At 43.2% G+C, this 22,204-nt stretch overlaps 1 protein-coding gene and 1 pseudogene across 1 annotated transcript in view; one reads left to right on the top strand and one right to left on the bottom strand.

The window, feature by feature from the left end:
• Positions 1-22,204, bottom strand: part of SLC4A8 (solute carrier family 4 member 8) — a 79,265-nt gene that overhangs the window by 47,263 nt on the left and 9,798 nt on the right. Inside the window, exons 2-5 of the mRNA XM_007452325.1 lie at positions 13,076-13,157; positions 4,524-4,670; positions 3,877-4,012; positions 2,102-2,262 (exon numbers count right to left, since the gene is read on the bottom strand). Coding sequence (XP_007452387.1) covers positions 2,102-2,262; positions 3,877-4,012; positions 4,524-4,670; positions 13,076-13,157 — 526 coding nt within the window. The remainder of the gene's footprint in view (positions 1-2,101; positions 2,263-3,876; positions 4,013-4,523; positions 4,671-13,075; positions 13,158-22,204) is intronic.
• Positions 15,449-16,063, top strand: LOC103073851 (THO complex subunit 7 homolog pseudogene; annotated as a pseudogene).

Here is a 22,204-nt window from a genome sequence, read left to right as displayed (position 1 = left end):
CTAGTAAGTTGCAGAGCTGGGATTCAAACCCAAGACTGTCTGACTCAAAAGTCCACATTATTACCATTTTGTTCTGTCATCTGCCAAAGTTCCTCTACGTTCCCTTTCTCAGAGATGTTAACATTGCTGTCATTGTCAAGAGAAACTATAACTGTAGAACTCCAAATGACTATGTAAAAGTGGAACTTCCAAGAATAATTAAGTTGTTCTTAAGTACCCCACATGATTACCACCAAGCATCAACCTTTACCTGCCAAGCCTGGCAGAACTGAGGGGGGAAAACGTCCCAATACCTGCTACTGAGAGGCAGTCAGCACAGCAGTTAACAGCATGGGTTCTAGTGCTAAAGGTCCACAGTTATCCCACTTCTACCACTTTCTGTGTGATAACCTCTCTGTACCTCAGTTTCCTCATCTGTAATATGCAGCTAATATTATCACCTACCTTAGAAGACGGTTATAAAAAATTAATGAGATGTATAAAGTGCTCATTCACAGTAAACACTTGAGACTGTTTACTTATCCTTATCACTAACATGAATATCTCAGGTACCTGATGTGAAGAACCACAGCAGTTTTACTTCAACCCTACATACCCATTCCCCCACCTCCCCAAAACTCCAACCTATCTTCAACTCCAACTCCATCCATGACGATCCAAGTGCTGGAAGCAATAAATAAAGAAAATTTGTTTCAAATATTAAGTGCAAGATCCAGGTTTCTCTATCTTTAACCTTTATATTGATTGGTTCCTTGCCCCATATTATAAACATGCTTCAGGATCCTTCATCTTGGAAAAAAAAAAAGGAGAATGTCCACCCCAGGTCTCCCATTATCTACTGCCTCCTCTCTCCCTCTCTTTCTCTTTCTCTCTCTCTCTCTCTCCTATCTCTTAAAGTTCTCAAAAGAAAGATTCCTCACCCCCTGCAATTTGGCTGCCTCAATGAAACTGCTTTTAATAAAATCATCAACAACCTTCCAGTTGCTAAATCTGGCAGATGTTTCTGGTCCTTACCTAACCTGACCTCTCTACAGCATCTGACACCGATGAATTGAAACTCTCTCCTCTCTTGGCTTTCGTAGTGGGTAGAACGGTGCCTCCCCACAAAAGATACGTCTATGTACTAAACCCCCAGAACCTGTGAGCATGATCTTATTTGTGGAAAGGGTCTTCCCAGATGTAACTAAGGATCTCAAGATGAGATCATCTTGGATGATACTGACAAATATCCTTATGAGAGAGACACAGATAAGAAGTCCAGGTGAAGACACAGGCAGATTGGAGTTATGCAGTCATGGGCTAAGGGAAACCTAGAGCCCCTAGTAACTGAAAGAAGCATGGAATAACTTTCCCTTAGGGCCTTCGGAGGTGACACCAGATCCCATCAGTACTGACCCCTCCCTGGGTCCCCATGTGATCCCAGAGAGGCAGAATTACTTGGATACATGAGATGGAGAAAAGTTTGGAGAAATTTTTATTTAACCTGTCCAGCCAAACAAAGCCAAGCTGAGGAAAATCCTCACATGCACCCAGGTGTTTATTAAACTCTGTTCCTAAAACATAGTAACTTACACTCACCTGTACCAGGCAACTCCATCAGACATCTCCCCTCCACGTCTGGCTCAACTTCATACGTGTCTTCCCTAGCTGCCATATTTTTAAATCTTTCTTTCACTCTAACCCCCTTTTCTCTGCACAACTCCCAGTTGCCCCTTTCTCTAATTATTACCAAACCAGAGCTCTTTTCTTGCACCGATGGCTATTTTCCCCACTAGAAGGGGAGCTCCTTGAGGACAGAAATTGTATCTTATCTTCATTCCCCTGTGCCTAGCACACTATCAAGCGTTAATAGATACAAAATTAACGTTTGCCGAATGAACAGGCAAATGGAAGACTTCACACCATGTCATTTGTATCCCATAATAAGCCTGTGGAATAGGTAGGGTAGTTTCTTAGTTTGAAACCCATCCCATAGCTGAGGGCGCTGAGGGCGGGAAGGTAAGTGACTTGCCCAAGGACACACAGCCACTTTCTTCTTTCCTCTACACCACTGTTCCTAATTGACACAAACAGTCCTCTGTTTTCTCTCACCTAAACTTACCTGAGATTTCTTCTATGCTGTTCGCATGCATATCCAGAAGGACCGTTCCGTTAATAAGGCAGCTCCTTAGCTCAAAGAGACTGTGCAGTGAAAGGGTTGCGACGTAAGGCTTGCTCCAGCGCTCTCCCCCATCCTCAACATCTTCTTCAAACTTCAACCACCTGGAAGCATTACAAACAGCCAGATGTTAAAGACAGAAAATGAGGAATTTTCAGGAGAGAGTTTTTAACGTAAGCCACAAAGAAAGATACCCAAATAATCATATTGAACACTGTAATCTAATCTATACGTTCAGCGTACACTGGTAAGTGAACAAAGTAGGTTATAAAACAGTGCAAAACTGATTCCATTTTTCTTTAAAGAAAAATTTTAAAATACAAACACACACATGTATAAGACATCAAATGTTTTATTCCTCATTATCCCTGGCTTGGTAGGATTTCACATAATTTTCATCTTCTTTTTGCTTATCTTTATTTTCTAATTTTCTATAGTGAGCACGCATTGCCTATGCAATTAAAAAAATAACAGATCTAATCTATATCATCTGGATACACTGACAAATCACATTAATAAAATGATAATATTTATCTTTTTAAAAAGCCTATCTGGGATCTCCCTGGTGGTGCAGTGGTTAAGAGTCCGCCTGTCAATGCAGGGGACACGGGTTCGAGCCCTGGTCCGGGAAGATCCCACATGCCGCGGAGCAACTAAGCCCGTGCACCACAACTACTGAACCTGTGCTCTAGAGCCCGCGAGCCGCAACTACTGAAGCCCGCGCGCCTAGAGCCCGTGCTCCGCAACAAGAGACGCCACCACAATGAGAAGTCCTCGCACCGCAACGAAGAGTAGCCCTCGCTCGCCACAACTAGAGAAGGCCAGCGCGCAGCAGTGAACACCCAATGCAGCCATAAATTAATTAATTAAAAAAAATAAAAAGCCTATCTGTATGACCTTCAGACGTTGGCAAAGACAGAATGGCAAGGCTAATTGCCTCCTTGCTTGGTACCAGGTTGACTGGCTTGTTTAATCCTCTCTACCCAGGAAACACACCCACGGATACAGCAGGTATTCAGGAAGCGCTGTTCCAATGAGAGGTGGAGCCACGCTTCGCTGGTTACCCACCTTACCTTCTTCCCCGAGGCTCAGGCACGCCGGCTTTGTATCACCCAGAAGCCTCACTTGTCAGTCACTGCAGGAGCTCTAGACATGGCCCTGGTCAATCTGAGGGCTCTTCTGGGGTTTGGGCCTTAGACAAGCATAGTCACTCTACAACTAATCCAGGGAGGCCTACTGTTGGGCTGGCTATAATCCCAAAGGTGTCTGTGAAGTTGGACTGTCCGATAGGATGTCTCAAAAATTCTGGAATTTCCACTGAATTAAAACCCAAATGATGCTATGGTTCGCGCACAGGAAAAGGCTGGACCTACGCTATGTCTGCTGGGCTAGGTCTAAACCAAGGCGGCCCCCTCAGGCATCTTATAAGCCAGACCTTTAATATCAAGAGCCCAGGAGCTAGTAAGAGAGGACCCCCTTAACGTTCTGTGTTTCCGTCACCAATCCCGGGCTCAAGGTCAACTGGCATAGGTATTACCACAGGCATGACCAAGAGGCCAGCATCAAGGCTTCCCACAGAGGACCCTAGAACATCAGTCCCCACGTCAGTCGTCATGTCTCCCATGAAGAAATAAAAGGCAGGCAGCCCTGTCACTCAGGGAAAGGCACACATTTGCCTGCCCAAGCGAATCTGGACCCAGACGATCTCAAGGCCTCACCTGGCTGTCTCCTTCCACTCGGCATCTTCTCCCTCTTTCAGGCAGATCTCATCCAGTTCTGTGAACAGCTCGTGAGGCACATGCTCTTCATCCTCCTCAGTGCCAAGAATGAACTGAACACGCTGAGATGGAGTGTCTGGAAAATCAGCCACGGAGAAAGGTCTGCTCCCAGCCTCAGCTTAGAACAGAAATAGCATCCTGCCATACTCAGCGCACCTGGGGGCCTCACAACTTCAGGAACATACAGAAGATAATCCTGAACTCAGGTCAAAAAGTTCTCTTTATTCCCAGAAAAAAAGCTATTCTTTGGAAGCAGTTTCATGGGAGGAAAAAAATTATTAAGTAAGACCATTTGAAGAAAACCCAGGAGAAACTAGAAATCTGATGAATTTGATCAAAAAGAATGGCTAATTCTCTAGAAAATGATTTCACCTTCTATGATATTGATTTGGGGGGGCCTGAACTGTGAAGTTTTCAGGAAGATACTTTTGATTCTCAGAGGCATTTCTTCTTCCTGGAAGCAAGCTGGGGAAAGTCTATGGAAGAGAGTCAAGCCCAGCCCCTGCTCCATGTCCATCCCACACCCCTTCGGCCTCACCAGGCCTCCCCGCATGGACACCCACCAGCCCTCCCTCCCGAGGTGTTACCATGGGCCAGGGCCTCGGGGCCTTCCTCCCCCTGGCTGGCTCCCTTGCCCCGCCCTCGTCTCCGATGCTTCTGGCCATGGGTTCGGTGGTGCCGATGGCTCTGCCGGCCCAGCGGCATCCGGACCCCCACGTACAGAGTCCTATGACCTGAAAAGAAGCAGAAGGTCTGTGGAGAGAACTCCTTTAAGAAAAGGAGGCTAGCATATATGAGAGGGGAGAAGAAAAAGAGTACAGTCCTTTGGCCTGGTCACAACGCTGTAATGACAAAACTTCAAAGACCTCCAGGACTGAAGCTGTAGAGATGGGGGAGTTGAAGGTCTCAGTCCTGTACGTGGCTGCAAACCTCACAGGAATGTTGTTAAGATCAAAGGAAACAATGGGCGTGAACATGATTTGCAAACTGTAGAGTCCGAAACAAACGCTAGTTGTTGCTACTACAACGATTTGAGCAATTGATAAAACGTGATGCAGTCACGCCACGACACCTACAGCAGGTCTCGGCAGGGAGGCCACTTCCATTTGAGAAAGTGGGTAAGCGCTCAGGTCAACCTGCCCAGGTCCAAATTCACTAGCCGTGTGACCCTCAACAAGTTATCTAATCTCTCTGTGACTGTCTTTAGAAAAAGGAATACTGAAGCTTATTCTTTAAACTCAGAAGATCTTTGTGAGAAGCAAATAAGAAATGTATGTAAAATGCTTAACACGATGCCTGGAATCAATTTTAGCAGCCAGTAAATTCCAGGATCAGTTTCCATTATATTTTTTCTGCACCATCTAGAATAGCAGTGACAGACTAGTTACAAATCATAAGGGGCATAAGACTGGGAGCATAAGGGAGAGATATTAAATATTTTACAAAAAGAGGGGAACACAAGAAAGTAAGTGATCCCATAGTGTTCCCCTCTAGTTCCTCCTTCCTACTCTCTCATTCCATCCATAAACATTATTTTGTTTTGTGCCTGACTTCCAGGCCTCTCTCACCTCCACCTGGTTTCCCCGGTCTTCCTGGTGAGCCTGGAGCCCAGAATCAGTAGCTGCAGGGATGCTACACCTGGATACACAGAGCAGTGATCTCCCCCCCATTTCTGCCCAGTTACTGCTGCTCGACACTCTGGATCTCAGGCTGCCCCCGCACATCTTCCACCACAGGAGCTGTTACAGTCTTTAGTCACTGTCTTCAAATCCACAACCTTACCCACAGTTCCTCTGAGCAGGTGACCTTGCTTCATATTGTACTGAAAAGACAGGCCCTGTCCTGGGAACTCCCTCCATTCTCAGTCAGGCTCACTTTCCTCCTCCAGCTTTTCCTCTTTTCCAGGCTAATGAGCATCGCCTCCCACCCCACTGGGTCCCACTCCATCAGTTATCCTCAGTCTCTCCTTTCCATCCATTCCTTCCACGGGTTTCTCCAGTCCCTCTTACCTAAAAAGGAAATATTCCTACCATATGACCCAGCAATTCCACTCCTGGGTATAGATCTGAAAAACACAAGAATACTAATTCGAAAAGATACATGTACCCCAATGCTCATAGCAGCATTATTTGCAATAGCCAAATTATGGAAGCAAACTGAGTGTCCATTAACCGATGAATGGATAAAGAAGATGTGGTACATATATACCACGGAATACTACTCAGCCATAAAAAGAATGAAATAATGCCTTTGCAGCAACATGGATGGACTTGGAGGGCATTATGCTAAGTGAAATAAATCAGACAGAGAAAGACAAATACTCTGTAATATCGCTTATATGTGGAATCTAAAAAATGCAACAAACTAGTGAATAAAACAAAAAAGAAGCAGGCTCACAGATATAGAGAGCAAACCAGTGATTACCAGTGGAGGGGGGGGGGGGAGGAGGGATAGGCAATATAGGAGTAGGGAGAAAAAAGGGTTATTATGGGATTATATGAAATCATGTGTGTGAAACTTTTACACACTATAACGATTTAAAGAATCTTTCATTCAATAAATAAATATTTTAAAATAAAAATAAAAACGAAACGTTCCCAGTGCAGTGCTATTCTCCCAAGTCTCTGCCTGTCCCCTTCCCTTCTCCATTAAGCCATGTTCAAGAACAGTGTACCGACCTAGCTCCCTTTCCTCACCATCCTCTTGTTCCACAGCCTCTGCACGTGGCCACTCTCCACTGAAACTGCCCTCATCAGGGACACCAAAGCCCACTAAGTCACCAAATCTCTATCATTATACATCTCTCTCAGTTCAACTGAAAAGACTTTCTGGAGAGCCCACCATGCTCCAGGCAGCAGCCCCATCCCTTGACTATTTCCTCCCCCTGGTGGTCTGGGCTTCTCCCATCCCTGTACCACTGCCTTTCCTGGCTCACTTGCACTCCTCTGCTTCTCCAGCCTTACCACAATCCACCAAAGGAAGGTTGCCCAGGTTTCTGTCCTTGGTCCCTTTCTTCTCTCTTTTTAGTGATATTTGCTCTCCTGATTTCAAAGTTTACTTCTGCAAATGATCCCCAAATCTTTATCTCCAGTGACTCAACATGTTCCAAAGCAAACTCACCATCCTCCATCTGAAATCAGACTCACACTCACTTCTTCTGTTTCTGTTCATGGCATTCTCTCAACTTTCCAGGCTTGAAATCTCAGCATTACCTTGGATTTCCACCTTGCCCCTCAGCACTCCATCCCAAAGATTACAGATGTCAAGTCTTTCTCTCCTCCCACTTTGACAACAGCAGGGGCCTCCTTCCTGCCTCCCCCATCAATTCGATCCTACAAACAAATCCTCTGGAAGCACTGCTCTGATCACGGCTCACTCTTACAGTTGGGACCCTTCATGCTCCAGCATGCTCGGGCCCCAGCCTCCTTTCTAGTTTTTTCTTCCTCTAGAACAAATTATACATTCAACTCTCTAAAAGAACTGAGTGATCCTCTCAAGAGAGATCAAAGTGGAAATCCCACACATGCTCACACCAAATAAATGTTCTGGGGGAAAAAAATCTAGAGATGTACACCTTCTGCATCTACACCAACAACACCAGAACAGCCTGGTGTTTTTTTTAAAATAAATTTTTTAATTTTATTTATTTATTTTTGGCTGCACTGGGTCTTCACTGCTGCTCGCGGGCTTTCTCTAGTTGCAGCGAGCGGGAGCTACTTAGTTGTGGTGCGCGGGCTTCTCACTGCGGTGGCCTCTCCTGCTGCGGAGCACGGGCTCTAGGCACGCAGCCTTCCGTAGTTGTGGTACGTGGGCTCAGTAGTTGTGGCTCATGTGCTCTAGAGCACAGGCTCAGTAGTTGTGGCGCACAGGCCCAGCTGCTCCGCGGCATGTGGGATCTTCCCGGACCAGGGCTCGAACCCACGTCCCCTGCATCAGCAGGCGGGCTCTCAACCACTGCGCCACGATGGAAGCCCCACAGCCTGGTTTTGACTCCGTCTCCTCCTCATGGCCTCAGCTGACGCTCCCACCCTCACCTCACAGTCTCCTCCACCTAAACCAAACTGCTCTTCCACAGATGTACCAATGCTTTCCGGACACTGACTTGCCTCACTCCTTCAAGATTCACTGCAAATGCACCTTCCTCCTTGGTATTCTTGCTGATCGCCGTGATCAGAGGTGCTGCCTCCTTCCTGTCAACCCTGAGACCTTGGCTAGCATTCTCTTATGAACTTACCTTATGCCTTGCATTAAAGTTAGGCATCTATCAGTCTTTCTCCCGCTATTCATCTGCAAAGCTCCTCAGAGTCCCAGGTCAGACCTCCTTCCTCCTGGAATCCCTCACATAACAAAGCACGGTATCTTCCACGTGGTCATTACTCCACAAATATTCAGAAAATGGAATACCTCCTAGGTGCCTCCAGCAGGAACATAACCCCTTAGGATCCCCTCAGCAGTACACAACCTGAACTAAGAAGGCCTCTGATCTGAAAGGGGTCACAACAGGAACATGTAACCAAAGTGAATGTGTTTCGAGTGGATGAAATACTCACCAGGGCATGGGATGATTGAGAAGGTCCTAGCCAGCCTGAGGATGGAGAGCTTATTCCAGGAAGAGTTCCTGGATAAGGGGACTTTGGGGAAGAGTTACCAAGGAAGACTTTTCCTTCTCTAAGAAATTTTTTTTGGTCCAATCAGTTCCCACAAACATTAGCCAACCACAGCACCTGCCTTTTGAAAACACCAGAGAGACAGGCATAAATGAAAACAAGCCCCAGCAGGACACAGAGCTAAGAATGACCAAGTGGTTATCAGAAAACTAGGCATCAGTTTCTAGGCTGCAGACTTGGAAGCAGGGACTTGGATATTCTGAGTGAAATCAAAAACGAAGACAAACAAATAGACACTGGGAAATGAATACAGCACCAATAAAATCCAGTCCATCTAACGGGATTCTGCAGCCCAATGACTTTACTAAACCAATCCTGTGGTTGCTTTGCTGGCCTTTCAACTGCTCTCCTACCCACACAGTCTTCATCCCCCTCATCTACCTACCTACTCACCTAAATTCTGCCTTCTTTCCAGTCTTTTTTCCAGTTATTGTCAAACCTATTCTCTGGGGACTGTGTGCAAATACAAGTATTCATTTAGTAAAAACTTATTAGAAGATGTAACTTTAGAATTTATTTTTTAAATAAGTATGCACACACGTACAGAGAGCCATCATTAGTGAACTGGGATGGAACCTTGCAGAGCAGGAAAGAAATCACAGCGGGAGCCCACCCTGCAGATGGGACCTGGGCCTTCCGAGGCGGAGTACATTCCGAGAACAGTTTATCAAGCATGCGCACAGAGCTCGTTAGCTCACACGGACAGACGGGTGTCCCAACCCCTGGGCTTCAAGCTGACACGAAGTCAGTAACCGCGGGGGGAGTCTAACATGTGGAGCACATGCAAGCCTTTTTTTTCAACTTATAACTAAGGCCAAATGGCTCTTACCTCTGTTAAAAACTTATTAGAAGGTACCAAACTGACTCTAGGATTCATTAGTCTAGTAGTTAATCAGGAATAATGACCGGCCAGAAAAGACGGAAAAAGCCTTTTCTCTAATTAAAGCCACTGCTCGGTGTTCTTCTGGGACTGGGAGAGTCCACTGAAGCAATCATGGACTATTGCTCTTTGTGAGTTTCTCTTCGGAAATCTGTCCTACTGTTTGCTTTTGACTCTTCCCATGTATATAAAAAAAAGCGATGTTATGGTTTAATGCACCTTCTCCTGCTGATGGAGTTAATTTTTGCAAAAAGAACCCCACGTTTACAAGTCTCTAACAATGTCCAGAGACTACATGTCAGAAGCAGTTCTCAAAATGGTTTATGTCAGGTGGTGGAGAGGGTATAGAACAAAGCGGAAGGAAGACCCAGAGCTTTATCTGCAGCCGCAGAACCTTGTATCATGGCACACGTGGCAAATTAGAACACAGAACAATTTACTTGTCTTCCATCAGAGTGGGACTGATCTCATTCCACGCCTTCAAGAGACAGCACTTCCCTGAGCGCAGCCTCACTGAGCCCTAGGGCTGCCCTCGGGGTGAGTCAGGGCGGGGCCCACAGCATAGCCGATCCTCCAGCAAATCCCAACTTCCTCTTCTCTCCAGAGCTACTTGAGGCCTGAGGCGTGGGCACTATTTGTCCTCCGTTGCCTGTAGTGCTTTTTTTTTTTTAAAGTGCTATAACATAAATAAGATTCTAGTTTTCCAAAAGGTCTATGTATAAAGGACTGTTTTCCCCTAGCAATGCCATCATCACAGACGGCCTTCTTTTACAGGAAAATGGATACTACGTAAGGAACAGATGATGTCATATTGAGAAGATGCTCCTACTGCCAATTACTCAGCTGACCTCTGTGATGGAACCCAGTCCTCGGGATCCAAGAGTGTTTGCCCAGGCTTATTATTCTACTCCCAAGTAGATAAGAGTGTTCATAAATGGTTACCTCTTTGCTGAGGGCAAAGGTCTAGTGGGCCCAGACAGCTAAACTAAAAGTAAAAGTACCCCCAGGGTACAGTGAGATGGTAGGGAGGCAATAGGATTATCAGGGCAGAAGGAGGGGTGGGGCAACACATAAAAATGTTCATATGGGCAGAAGACCTAAATAGACATTTCTCCAAAGAAGATATACAGACTGCCAACAAACACATGAAAGAATGCTCAACATCATTAATCATTAGAGAAATGCAAATCAAAACTACAATGAGATATCATCTCACACCAGTCAGAATGGCCATCATCAAAAAATCTAGAAACAATAAATGCTGGAGAGGGTGTGGAGAAAAGGGAACACTCTTGCACTGCTGGTGGGAATGTGAATTGGTTCAGCCACTATGGAGAACAGTATGGAGGTTCCTTAAAAAACTACAAATAGAACTACCATATGACCCAGCAATCCCACTACTAGGTATATACCCTGAGGAAACCAGAATTCAGAAAGAGTCATGTACCAAAATGTTCATTGCAGCTCTATTTACAATAGCCCGGAGATGGAAACAACCTAAGTGCCCGCCGTCGGATGAATGGATAAAGAAGATGTGGCACATATATACAATGGAATATTACTCAGCCATAAAAAGAAACGAAATTGAGCTATTTGTAATGAGGTGGATAGATCTAGAGTCTGTCATACAGAGTGAAGTAAGTCAGAAAGAGAAGGACAAATACCGTATGCTAACACATATATATGGAATTTAAGAAAAAAAAATGTTATGAAGAACCTAGGGGTAAAACAGGAATAAAGACAGAGACCTACTGGAGAACAGACTTGAGGATATGGGGAGGGGGAAGGGTGAGGTGTGTTAGGGCGAGAGAGAGACATGGACATATATATACTAACAAACGTAAGGTAGATAGCCAGTGGGAAGCAGCCGCATGGCACAGGGAAACCGGCTCGGTTCTTTGTGGCTGTCTGGAGGGGTGGGATAGGGAGGGTGGGAGGGAGGGAGACAAAGAGGGAAGAGATATGGGAACATATATATATGTATAACTGACTCACTCTGTTATAAAGCAGAAACTAACACACCATTGTAAAGCAATTATACCCCAATAAAGATGTTAAAAAAAAAAAATAAATAAATAAATAAAAAATTTAAAAAAAAAAATGTTCATATGATGGAGCAAGAAGCTGAGGTTAGGTGGTTAACGCTGCGTACCGTCCTCCCTTGCAGGCAGTGTGGCAGAGTGGAAAGAGCAGAATTCCATCCCAGCCTCACCTGCTGTTCGGCTAAATGACCCTGAGCAGTTTCCCCATCACATAAAATAGGGATGATGCCTACCTGCCTGGGTTGCTGTGAAGATTAAAAAGACGACTTGTACAAAGTGCCTAATCAAATGCCTGTCACACAAGGGTCATTCAACAAATGTTAGCCTCCCACCTCCACACCCTTCCTTCTTCCCCTTTCTCCCAACTGCTGAAACCCACACTGGCTCCTCTTCCATCTGGTCAAAATAACTTCCAAAGCTTGACCTTGATATGTCTGAACTCCACTGACCTCCACAGAGCCACCCACATAAGTTCTCTTGGTAACAGACCCAGAGGATGAGTCAGCCTGTACAGCTTTGGCTCTCCCATCCAAAGGACAAGTTTTCTCTGGGGACTGTACGACTTTGATGGAAAAAAAAAAAAAACAGCACAGGAACAAGCAGTACAGAGAGAACACTTCACGTGCTGTCTCAGTCATTAGAAAGTTACCGCATCATAGCCTTCAACGTTGCAGGAGATGCTGCAGAGACTGCACAAAGGCTTTTGAGCCAAATGTGGGTTCTCGTTCAAGCTATAGTGGACGCGAGCCTTTCTTTAATAAAGCTGAGCATTGCCATCATTATCAGGAAACTAGGCTCCGTGGCGAAAAGGAAAGCAGAAGGACAGCACGAAAGGGTCATGGCGGGGAGTGGGGGTGGGAGAGGAGAGAAAGGAAGGAGAGCCTTGATAAGGTAAACTAGATAGAGCAGGTCAATTAAAGGGCCTCTTCCTTCCCTTCCACTTCCTTCCCTTCCACTTCCCTTCCACTTCCACTTCAGTGGGTTTTTATACAACTCTAGGCTGTGAACTCTCAGCAAATACGTTACAGGTGCGTGTTTGTTTTCCCTTTTCTTGTTTAGATGAAAACACCAGGCAGAAATGGGTATAGTTAGAATGGGAAGAGCACACATTGGAAATGGGGTAAAAACAGGGTTTTATGGCCAAACTGAGTTTTTAAAACTATTTGTATTTTATTTTCTTTTGTATAAATTTGTATCTATATTTCCAAGCAGTTGTCAAGAATCAATACACTCATCTGAGTGCTTTGACATTCTCAAGGAATAGGTCGTTTATGAATATTTATATTGGACTTTACTGTGCTGAAAGTACTGTCTAACAAGCTGTCTGTCTACTAGAGCCTAACAGTGAGACAGGTTTTATTATCCCTACTTTTATTTAACAGATGAGGAAAATGAGGCTAAGTGAAATTAAGTGATTTTTTTCCCAAGGTCTCACAGCTAGCAAAGAAGAGTTAGGACTCCAACCCAGGTCTCCTGATGGCAAAGCTGCTCCACCCACACCAGGCTGCCTCGTGCTGATTTCCCTCGGTACACAGAACAGCAGTGCTTACCTTCCAACTCTTCTTTCTCATAGTGGATGTTGAGAATTGTACTGGTCCCACCCTGATCCACCACAGCTTCTTCATCTGGTCTCTGTTGAAACATAAATTAGTAGCCACAGTAATACCCCTACATTCATTCAAACACTCATTCAAGTGAATTCCCTGGCTATCCAGTGGTTAGGGTTCCACGCTTCCACTGCAGGGGGCATGGGTTCGACCCCTGGTCGGGGAACTAAGATCCCGCATGCTGCACGGCCCCCCCCCCAAAAAACAAACACTCACTCAAGTACCGTGTGTATGCCACACCCTTTATGCAACACTGAGGGGGAAAACCCAATGGTTTACAGATTTTTTTTTTTTACTTTTTTTTTTTTTTTTACTTTTTTTTGCGGTACACGGGCCTCTCACTGTTGCGGCCTCTCCCGTTGCGAAGCACAGGCTCCGGATGTGCAGGCTCAGCAGCCATGGCTCACGGGCCCAGCCTCTCCGTGGCATGTGGGATCTTCCCGGACCGGGGCACGGCACGAACCCGTGTCCCCTGCATCGGCAGGCGGACTCTCAACCACTGCGCCACCAGGGAAGCCCAAGTTTACAGATATTTTTAATTTCAATCTCACAGTATCTCTGAGATGCAAACATGGCAGCCATTCTTTCTCATTTCATAAATAAGCAGCCAGATACTCAGAAAACTTTAAGTAATTACTGCCCAAGGTCAGAAATACGGTAAAAGGCAGAGCGAGGACTGAGTCCAGGTCTTGTGACCGCAGATCCCGTGCCTTTTCCACCCCTCCCCACTCCACCCATACGTCTGTATAACATGTTGGCATTTTGCAAGTGGTGTCAACCAGATTGTCTCATTTGGTACAAGCTGGTGTCCTTGACCTCTGTTTACCACTCTGTCCTTGAAATTCTCCACTCTGCTCCTCTGTCCCATCCTAAGTCTCATCTCCTTCTTCTAACCATAATTCCCAAGGAAAAGCACTCTATCTTTTGTTTCCCACACTTGAGGCTTACAATTTCAACAGTAGCCTGAAGCTGTGAGGATTGGAATTTGACAAACCGCCAGAATGTCACGCCTCAAGATCCATGTGTCTAAAACCCAACTAATCTGCCTTCCAAACTAGTACCCTGTGCCCATTTATTTACTCCTACCCATAACTCCATCATTTCTTAGTCTACATTTGAAATCTCAAACTTATTTATTCATCCATTCCATGTATTGCCTATCATATGCCTTCCAGGAAACAGTTCCTTTTTCTTATCAAGTCCTCGTTTGCAATTTCTCTCGAATTCACTCTCATCTCTGATCCTCTCTATCCTCCACTGTCCAGCCCTTTCAAACACAGAGGACATTTTTTCAGTTATAGAACCACACTCATTTTCTTCTCTGAGGGCTGCCCCTCAGCCTAGAACTATCACCCTCTCCCTGCTACTCCCACGTCCATCACCAGCAGCTAACACTTATTCATCAGCCCATAGATCTCAGCCTAAATGCACTTCCTTAGAAGGCTTCCCTGACTATCTCCCATTAGTATGCCCCCACAGCACACTGTATTTCTCCTTAGTAATGAAATGTCTCTGCTCCTTAAGGGAGGGACCATATCTCTCTTCCCGTTTCCCCAGCACCCTGCAGACTTTTCATAAAGTAGGTGCTCAATAAATCTTTGTTAAAAGAACAAAGATAACGGCATCTACCTTATCAAGACCCTCACCAGATCCTGAATTATTTCAAATAATTATTTCTCTGACAATCAATTTCCTTTACCAAACCTGCAGCTCTAGCCAGGCTCTCTGATCCTGTAGGCACCATACACATTCCACACTGTCTGGTCATCTAGCAGGTCCTTCCCCAACTCTCCAGCACACCCAAATCCTCACCATCCTTGCAGATCCTGCTCAGATTTCCAGCTTCCGGTTCTAATTTTACTGTTTTATAGTTGCCCACCTATGCTCCCAAATAAGGCAACCCTGAACATAAAGCAATCCATTTTGCCAATGAAAAGATTCAAGAACAGTTTTCGAGGCCAAAACTAGGGAAGTAGGGAAGTAAATAAAATAGTCAAATGTCAATTTACGGTATTTTATTTATGAATTTAGTTTTATAGGCATATTTTAAATTATATATTATTACCACCATGGAATAATCTCCAAGATATAATGTTAAGTTTGAAAAGCAAGGTGGAGCGGCCTCCCCCTGGGGAGTTCGGGGAGCGCAGGGCCGCCGGCGGCGGCGGCGGCGGCGGCGGCGGCGGCTGAGCGGACGGCCGCAGGCGCCGCCGCCTCCATAGCTGTTTACCCGGCTGCATTGTGGGAGTTTGACTTCCGTCGCCGCCAACCGCCGCCTCAGCTTGCGCCACCGCCACCGCCGCCGCCGCCCACGCCATGGGGCCCGTGACTGACGACGAAATCATACGGAAGCGTCTCCTAATTGATGGAGACTGCGCTGGAGATGATCGAAGAATTAATCTGCTAGTGAAAAGTTTCATTAAGTGGTGCAACTCTGGATCCCAGGAAGAGGAATACAGCCAGTACCAACGTATGCTGAGCACGCTGTCCCAATGTGAATTTTCAATGGGCAAAACTTTGCTGGTATATGATATGAATCTCAGAGAAATGGAAAATTATGAAAAAATTTACAAAGAAATAGAATGTAGCATTGCTGGAGCACGTGAAAAAATTGCCGAGTGCAAAAAGCAAATTCTTCAAGCAAAACGAATAAGAAAACATCACCAAGAATATGATGCGTTGGCAAAAGTGATCCACCGTCATCCAGACAGGCGTGAGACATTAAAGGAACTAGAGACTCTGGTAAAAGAATTAGAGCATCTTTCACGTATTAAAGAAAGTGTTGAACATACGCTGGAATTGAGAAGGAAACAGTTTTACGTTCTTCTTACTATCCTCCATGAACTTAAGCAAATACTGGAAAATTATGAAAAGCCCTCAAAGGTAGCAGCAGCTCAAGAAACAAGCATGGAAACTGATCCTAAACCATAGACCAACTAACCACGCACCATTCCCAAGAATATTCAAGTAGCAACATGATCTTAGTGTGTTCAGAACTGGTTGTGCTCTTAAGACTAATTTAAAGTGTTGGCAGTGAACTACTTTGCTTTTAAATATTAATGCACGGTTCATTCATATTTCTTCACACAAAGGAAGATGACTTCATAATATATTTGTTTTTATTGAAATGCCTTTTTTATACTAAAAAAGGTAGGAAGCAACATCCAAAAATGTTTAATAAAATGTTTTCAGGCCAGATATGTTAGTGCTCGTTGGCATTCTCGGTAGTTTTTAACTGGTAACATTGATTTGGTCACAAAATAAGTGGAAGATGGTGAGAAGCTGGCATTTCTAGGATGTATATGAGAAAATGAGTCAATTTCTGGAAATCGTTACCACTTTTGAAAATGAACTCCATGAATAGGCTCTCAGGAGGTCTATGAACTTGTGAAATTATGTACAAAATGTTTGTGATGTACGCTTACTGTGGGAGAGGTTCCATGATAGTAAGAAGCACTGATATCAGAGGTAATTACAAGATGCAAAGTAAATCAATATGTATTACTTTCTAGATCTCTGTCCTTAATACTTGAGCAATGTGGTTGTTAAATGTTTTGTTGAAATGTTTTCTCTCTATCGTTTTGTTCTGTAGGAGTCATTTTCAAGAGTCTTGCAAAAAGGATTTCATGATCTTTTTTAAAAATTAAACTAAATCTGAATCACTTGTAATTGTCTTAAGTATTGAATTGCATGTCTAATACTTCTTAGGTTCCATTCTTATCCATTTATTTTAGTTCAGAAACAAGACACTTTGCATGAATCATACCTTAATAATGTTACATTTTTGTAATTTTAATACAAACTCGAATCTTTAAAAAAATAAAAAAGATGGGGCTTCCCTGGTGGCGCAGTGGTTGGGGGTCCACCTGCCGATGCAGGGGACACGGGTTCATGCCCCGGTCTGGGAAGATCCCACATGCCGCGGAGCGGCTGGGCCCGTGAGCCATGGCCCTGGGCCTGCGCGTCCGGAGCCTGTGCTCCGCAACGGGAGAGGCCGCGGCAGTGCAGAGGCCCGCGTACCGCAAATAAATAAATAAATAATAAATTTAAAAGATAAATAAAAAGCAAGGTGGAGGAAACTGTTTAATTTGCTAACTTTTACCTAAGAAAGGGTGTTGGAACAAAAACATCTGCTTACACTTAAAAACATACAAAGGAAGAATGAGCGAGCCGTAAAAGATGTTCTTAAATAGTTACCTACAGAGGAGGGAGGGAATGGGGTAAAGAAGATAAGGACAGAAACTAAGTTTCTTTGAAGATAACTTATTTTGCACATTTTTTACATAATTTTAAAACAAAATTAATGAATTTTTAAAAATCCAAAATTTTACATTTTAAAAAGCAATTCCCACAAATCAAAAACAAAATGAAAACAAGTGCCAAACTGATGGCATAACTATTCCAAGTAACTTTATACCATAAAGTTATAACTGACTGAACGTTCTTAGTGACATATATCCTAAGAACGTTCTTAGTGACATATATCCTAAGGACAAAAAGAATTTGAAAAGATCTTAAACTGCTTTTTAGTTGTCATATTGTTGGTTGTAGTGTTGGTGTTATTTTTCTGGGACTGTTGTGTACCGTGAGATAAAATAAATGAGTGATTATGTGAACTTTCTCTGGCACTCTCAGTGTGATTGAGACCTGGGGTTCTCAGAAGGTGTGAAAGGAGATACGGTTGCAGGACACATAGTCCTGAGTTTGAATTGGAAGCACTGGAAGTATCAACAGTGATATATCTTTAAATGCTTTAAAATTTGTAAATTTATATTTCCTAGCTCCGTCCAGACTAAAGGCCTAGAAAAGATGATCAGCCAATAGTAATAAGTATCATTAGCACCTAGATTGTGGTCTCTTAAAATGCCATTTTCTCTTAAAAGACACTCAAAGACAACAAGGGTTGTATCAAAAGGGCTCAGGATCCAACTTAGAGAGGTCCCTTGCCTAAAATAGGACAATCTGAACATCAGTAAGGGTAATAACTGTAACAGACTGAATATATCAAATATGTTTAAATCCATGAGTTCACCATGTCACTTTAAAAATTAGCTAATTGGTCAACATTGGAGGATAATACTAGCAAACCAACTCATTATTTTGCAAAATGGTAAAAATTTATCCTGACTTTCCTATTTAAATTGTACCGTAGAGTGGTACCATAGAGTAGATGAGAGAAGTTTCTTATTATAGAAAAGAATAAATGAAGAAGGAATGTTAGAATTAGAACATCGCCATTTTGCAATCCCTAATGGACTGCACTGATTTTCAAGGCCACTAATATCACAAAAAGAGAGACAACCAGACACTGTGTGCCTCCTAATGGGAGACCTTATCACCATGCATGAAGTAATCTCACCAAATAAATTGTCCCTGAATCTGATCAAGACTCTAAATCCAAATAGCAATTTACCGAAAATACAAAGAAACAGAGTTCAGTGGGAAAAAAAGACCACAGGAATATAATCAGCAAAATCCAGACTATGGAAAACGCTATAGCTATAGAACAAATCCTCTCCCCACCATCTTTTTTATTTTTTTTTGCGGTACGCGGGCCTCTCACTGTTGTGGCCTCTCACTGTTGTGGCCTCTCCCGTTGCGAAGCACAGGCTCCGGACGCGCAGGCTCAGCGGCCATGGCTCATGGGCCTAGCCACTCCGCGGCACGTGGGATCTTCCCAGACTGGGGCATGAACCCGTGTCCCCTGCATCGACAGGCAGACTCTCAACCACTGTGCCACCAGGGAAGCCTCCACCATCTTTTTTAAAATAAATAATTGCAAGAAGAGAAAGAGAGAGAGGAAGGCAAAACCAATAGGTTAAAAGAGACAACAAACCAATCTCAATATGTGGACTTAATTTGAATACTGATTTAAACTGACTAAAATAATTTTTAGTTATTTATAAAATAATTTTTAAAGTTATGACATTTGAGACAATCAGAAATTTTTATCTTTTATGATATTAAAGAAATTATTTTCTCTAGGTGGTACTATGCGTATTTTTTAAAGAATCCTTATCTTTTAGTATTCATACTGAAATATTTACAAACGATTACAGATACATAAAATAATATGTTAACTTAGAAATACTACTTTTCTCACATTTTATAAAGTAATGTTGTTCAAAATCTTCAGATACATCTTTAACATCAATGTTTTCCTCATTACCATAGGTGCTTTGAGTCAATTTCCCAGGGCATGTCAGTTTCACTTCCAGCTAAGTTGTAAAGACTCTCATAAAATAAGTCAAGTCCTTTCTAAAGAATAACTTTTAGGTGGAAAAAACTTACCTATATTTTAGACTTATTTGTTATCTGTGAATTTCCTGACAGCAGGAGTCATATATTTTCATCTTTTTGTTCTCCCAGAGCCTAATACAGTAGCTTACCACTGTAAGTAGCCTGTGCTCCTGTAAGTTACAGGAGGGTAGGTACTGTGTCTTATGTTCACCACTATGTACCTAGCACCTAGTACAATGTCCAGTATGTGGTGGGTATCCAATACATTTTGATGAGTAAATATTTATTAGTTTTTTTAACTCTTTCTCATATGATCATATATTTCCTCATAAAACTTCACATATATGTATACCTATATACATATATACGAGTAATTTTTCATGTTGGCTTCCCCACAGGTTTGTAATATCTGGAGGGCAGGGACCAATTAATTACAATGCTTAGTACTGTCCACAGACACCTCACACAGCATAGAACACAGCAGGAATCTGGAGCGGGGCTGTGGTGCAGAGGGAGGGATGACTGATTTCTTGACTCTAAGACTATAAAAGCAAAATACAAAGAGTAAGGTCAATCATCTAAACTATTCAGGTTGAAAATCAACTTGTTTGTTTCCCTAGTTTAGACTGGTTAATCACAGTCTAAAGTCACTGAATAAATGTCCATCCACTTTCTTTGTCCTGCCAAAGAAAACAGAGCCATTGTCAAACACCATCAGCCAGAGCATTTGAAAGGTCAGGCTTGAATGTGAATGTGTGGCCCTTGATTGGATCCTGGTTCAAATAAGCCAACTATTTTAAAAAACTATAAGGTGCTAACAGAAATTTAATCAACTGGATGGGTATATGATTATATTAAAGAATTACTGTCAATTTTTAAGTAAAATAATAATACAGGAGCACATCATTTTATTGCGCTTCACTTTATTGCACTTCACAGATACTGTATTTTTTACAAATTGAAGGTCTGTGGCAACCCTGCATGAAGCAACACTACTGGCACCATTTTCCAACATCATTTGCTCCCTTCACATCTCTGTGTCACATTTTGGTAATTTGCAATATTTCAGACTTTTTCATTATTATTATATTCTTATGGTGATCTGTGATCAGTGATCTTTGATACTACTATTGTAATTGTTCTGGGGCACCACATACCATGCCCATTTAAGACAGCAAACTTAATCGGTAAGTGTTGTCTCTGTTCTGACGAGCAGTTCCCCATCTCTCTCCCTCTCTTCAGGCCTCCGTATTTCCTGCGACACAACGATACTGAAATTAGGCCAGTTAACAACCCTACAATGGCCTCTAAGTGTTCAAGTGAAAGCAAGAGTTATACGTCTCTCACTTTAAGTCAAAAGCCAGAAACGATCAAGCTTAGTGAGGAAGGCATGTTGAAAGCCGAGATATGCCAAAAGCTAGGCCTCTTACACCAGTTAGCCAAATTGTGAATGCAAAGGAAAAGTTCTTGAAGGAAATTAAAAGTGCTACTCCAGTGAACACACAAATGATAAGAAAGCAAAACAGCCTTACTGTGATGTGGAGAAACTTTTAGTGTTCTGGATAGAAGATCAAACTAGTCACAACATTCCCTTAAGCCAAAATGTAATCCAGAGCAATGTCCTAACTCTCTTCAATTCTATGAAAGCTGAGAGAGGTGAAGAAGCAGCAGAAGAAAAGTTTGAAGCCAGCAGGGCTTGGTTCATGAGGTTTAAGGAAAGAAGCCGTCTCTATAACATAAATGTGCAAGGTGAAGCAGCAGCTGCTGATACAGAAGCTGCAGCAAGTTATCCAGAAGATCTAGCTATCTCAGATAATCGATGAAGGTGGCTACACTAAACAACAGATTTTCAGTGTAGACAAAACAGCCTTCTATTGGAAAAAGATGCCATCTAGGACTCTCATAGCTAGAGAGGAGAAGTCAGTGCCTGGCTTCAAAGCTGCAAAGGACAGGCTGACTCTTGTTAAGGGCTAATGAAGCTGGTGACTTTAAGTTGAAGCCAATGCTCATTTGCCATCCCCCAAATCCTAGGGCCCTTCAGAATTATGCTAAGTCTATTCTGCCTGTGTTCTATCAATGAAACAACAAAGCCTGGATGACGGCACATATGTTGACAACATGGTTTACTGCATATTTTAAGCCCACTGTTGAGATCTACTGCTCAGAAAAAAAGATTCCTTTCAAAATATTACTGCTCATTGACAATGCCCCTGGTCACCCGAGAGCTCTAATGGAGATGTACAATGAGATTCATGTTGTTTTCATGCCTGCTAACACAACATCCATTCTGCAGCCCATGGATCAAGGAGTCATTTTGAATTTCAAGTCTTATTATTTAAGAAATACATTTCATAAGACTGTAGCTGCCATAGATAATGGATCTGGGCAAAGTAAATAGAAAACCTTCTGGAAAGGATTCACCATTCTAGATGCCATTAAGAACATTCTTGATTCTTGGGTAGAGGTCAAAATATCAACATTAACAGGAGTTGGGAGGAAGATGATTCCAACCCTCATGGATGATTTTGAGGGGTTCAAGACTTCAGAGGAGGAAGTAACTGCAGATGTGGTGGAAACAGCAAGAGAACTAGAATTAGAAGTGGATCCTGAAGATGGGACTGAATTGCTGCAATCCCACCATGAAATTTGAACAGATGAAGAGTTGCTTCTTATGGATGAGCAAAGAAAGTGGTTTCTTGAGATGGAATCTACTCCTGGTGAAGATGCTATGAAGATTGCTGAAATGACAACAAAGGATTTAGAATATTACATGAACTTAGTCGATAAAGCAGTGGCAGGGCTGGAGAGGACTGACTCCATTTTTTTTTTTTT

This window comes from Lipotes vexillifer, unplaced genomic scaffold (genome assembly GCF_000442215.2).
Source record: "Lipotes vexillifer unplaced genomic scaffold, Lipotes_vexillifer_v1.1 scaffold422, whole genome shotgun sequence".
Classification (NCBI taxonomy): Eukaryota; Metazoa; Chordata; class Mammalia; order Artiodactyla; family Lipotidae; genus Lipotes; species Lipotes vexillifer.
Note: the sequence above shows the minus strand (reverse complement) of the source record. Positions and strands in the feature narration are given on the sequence as shown.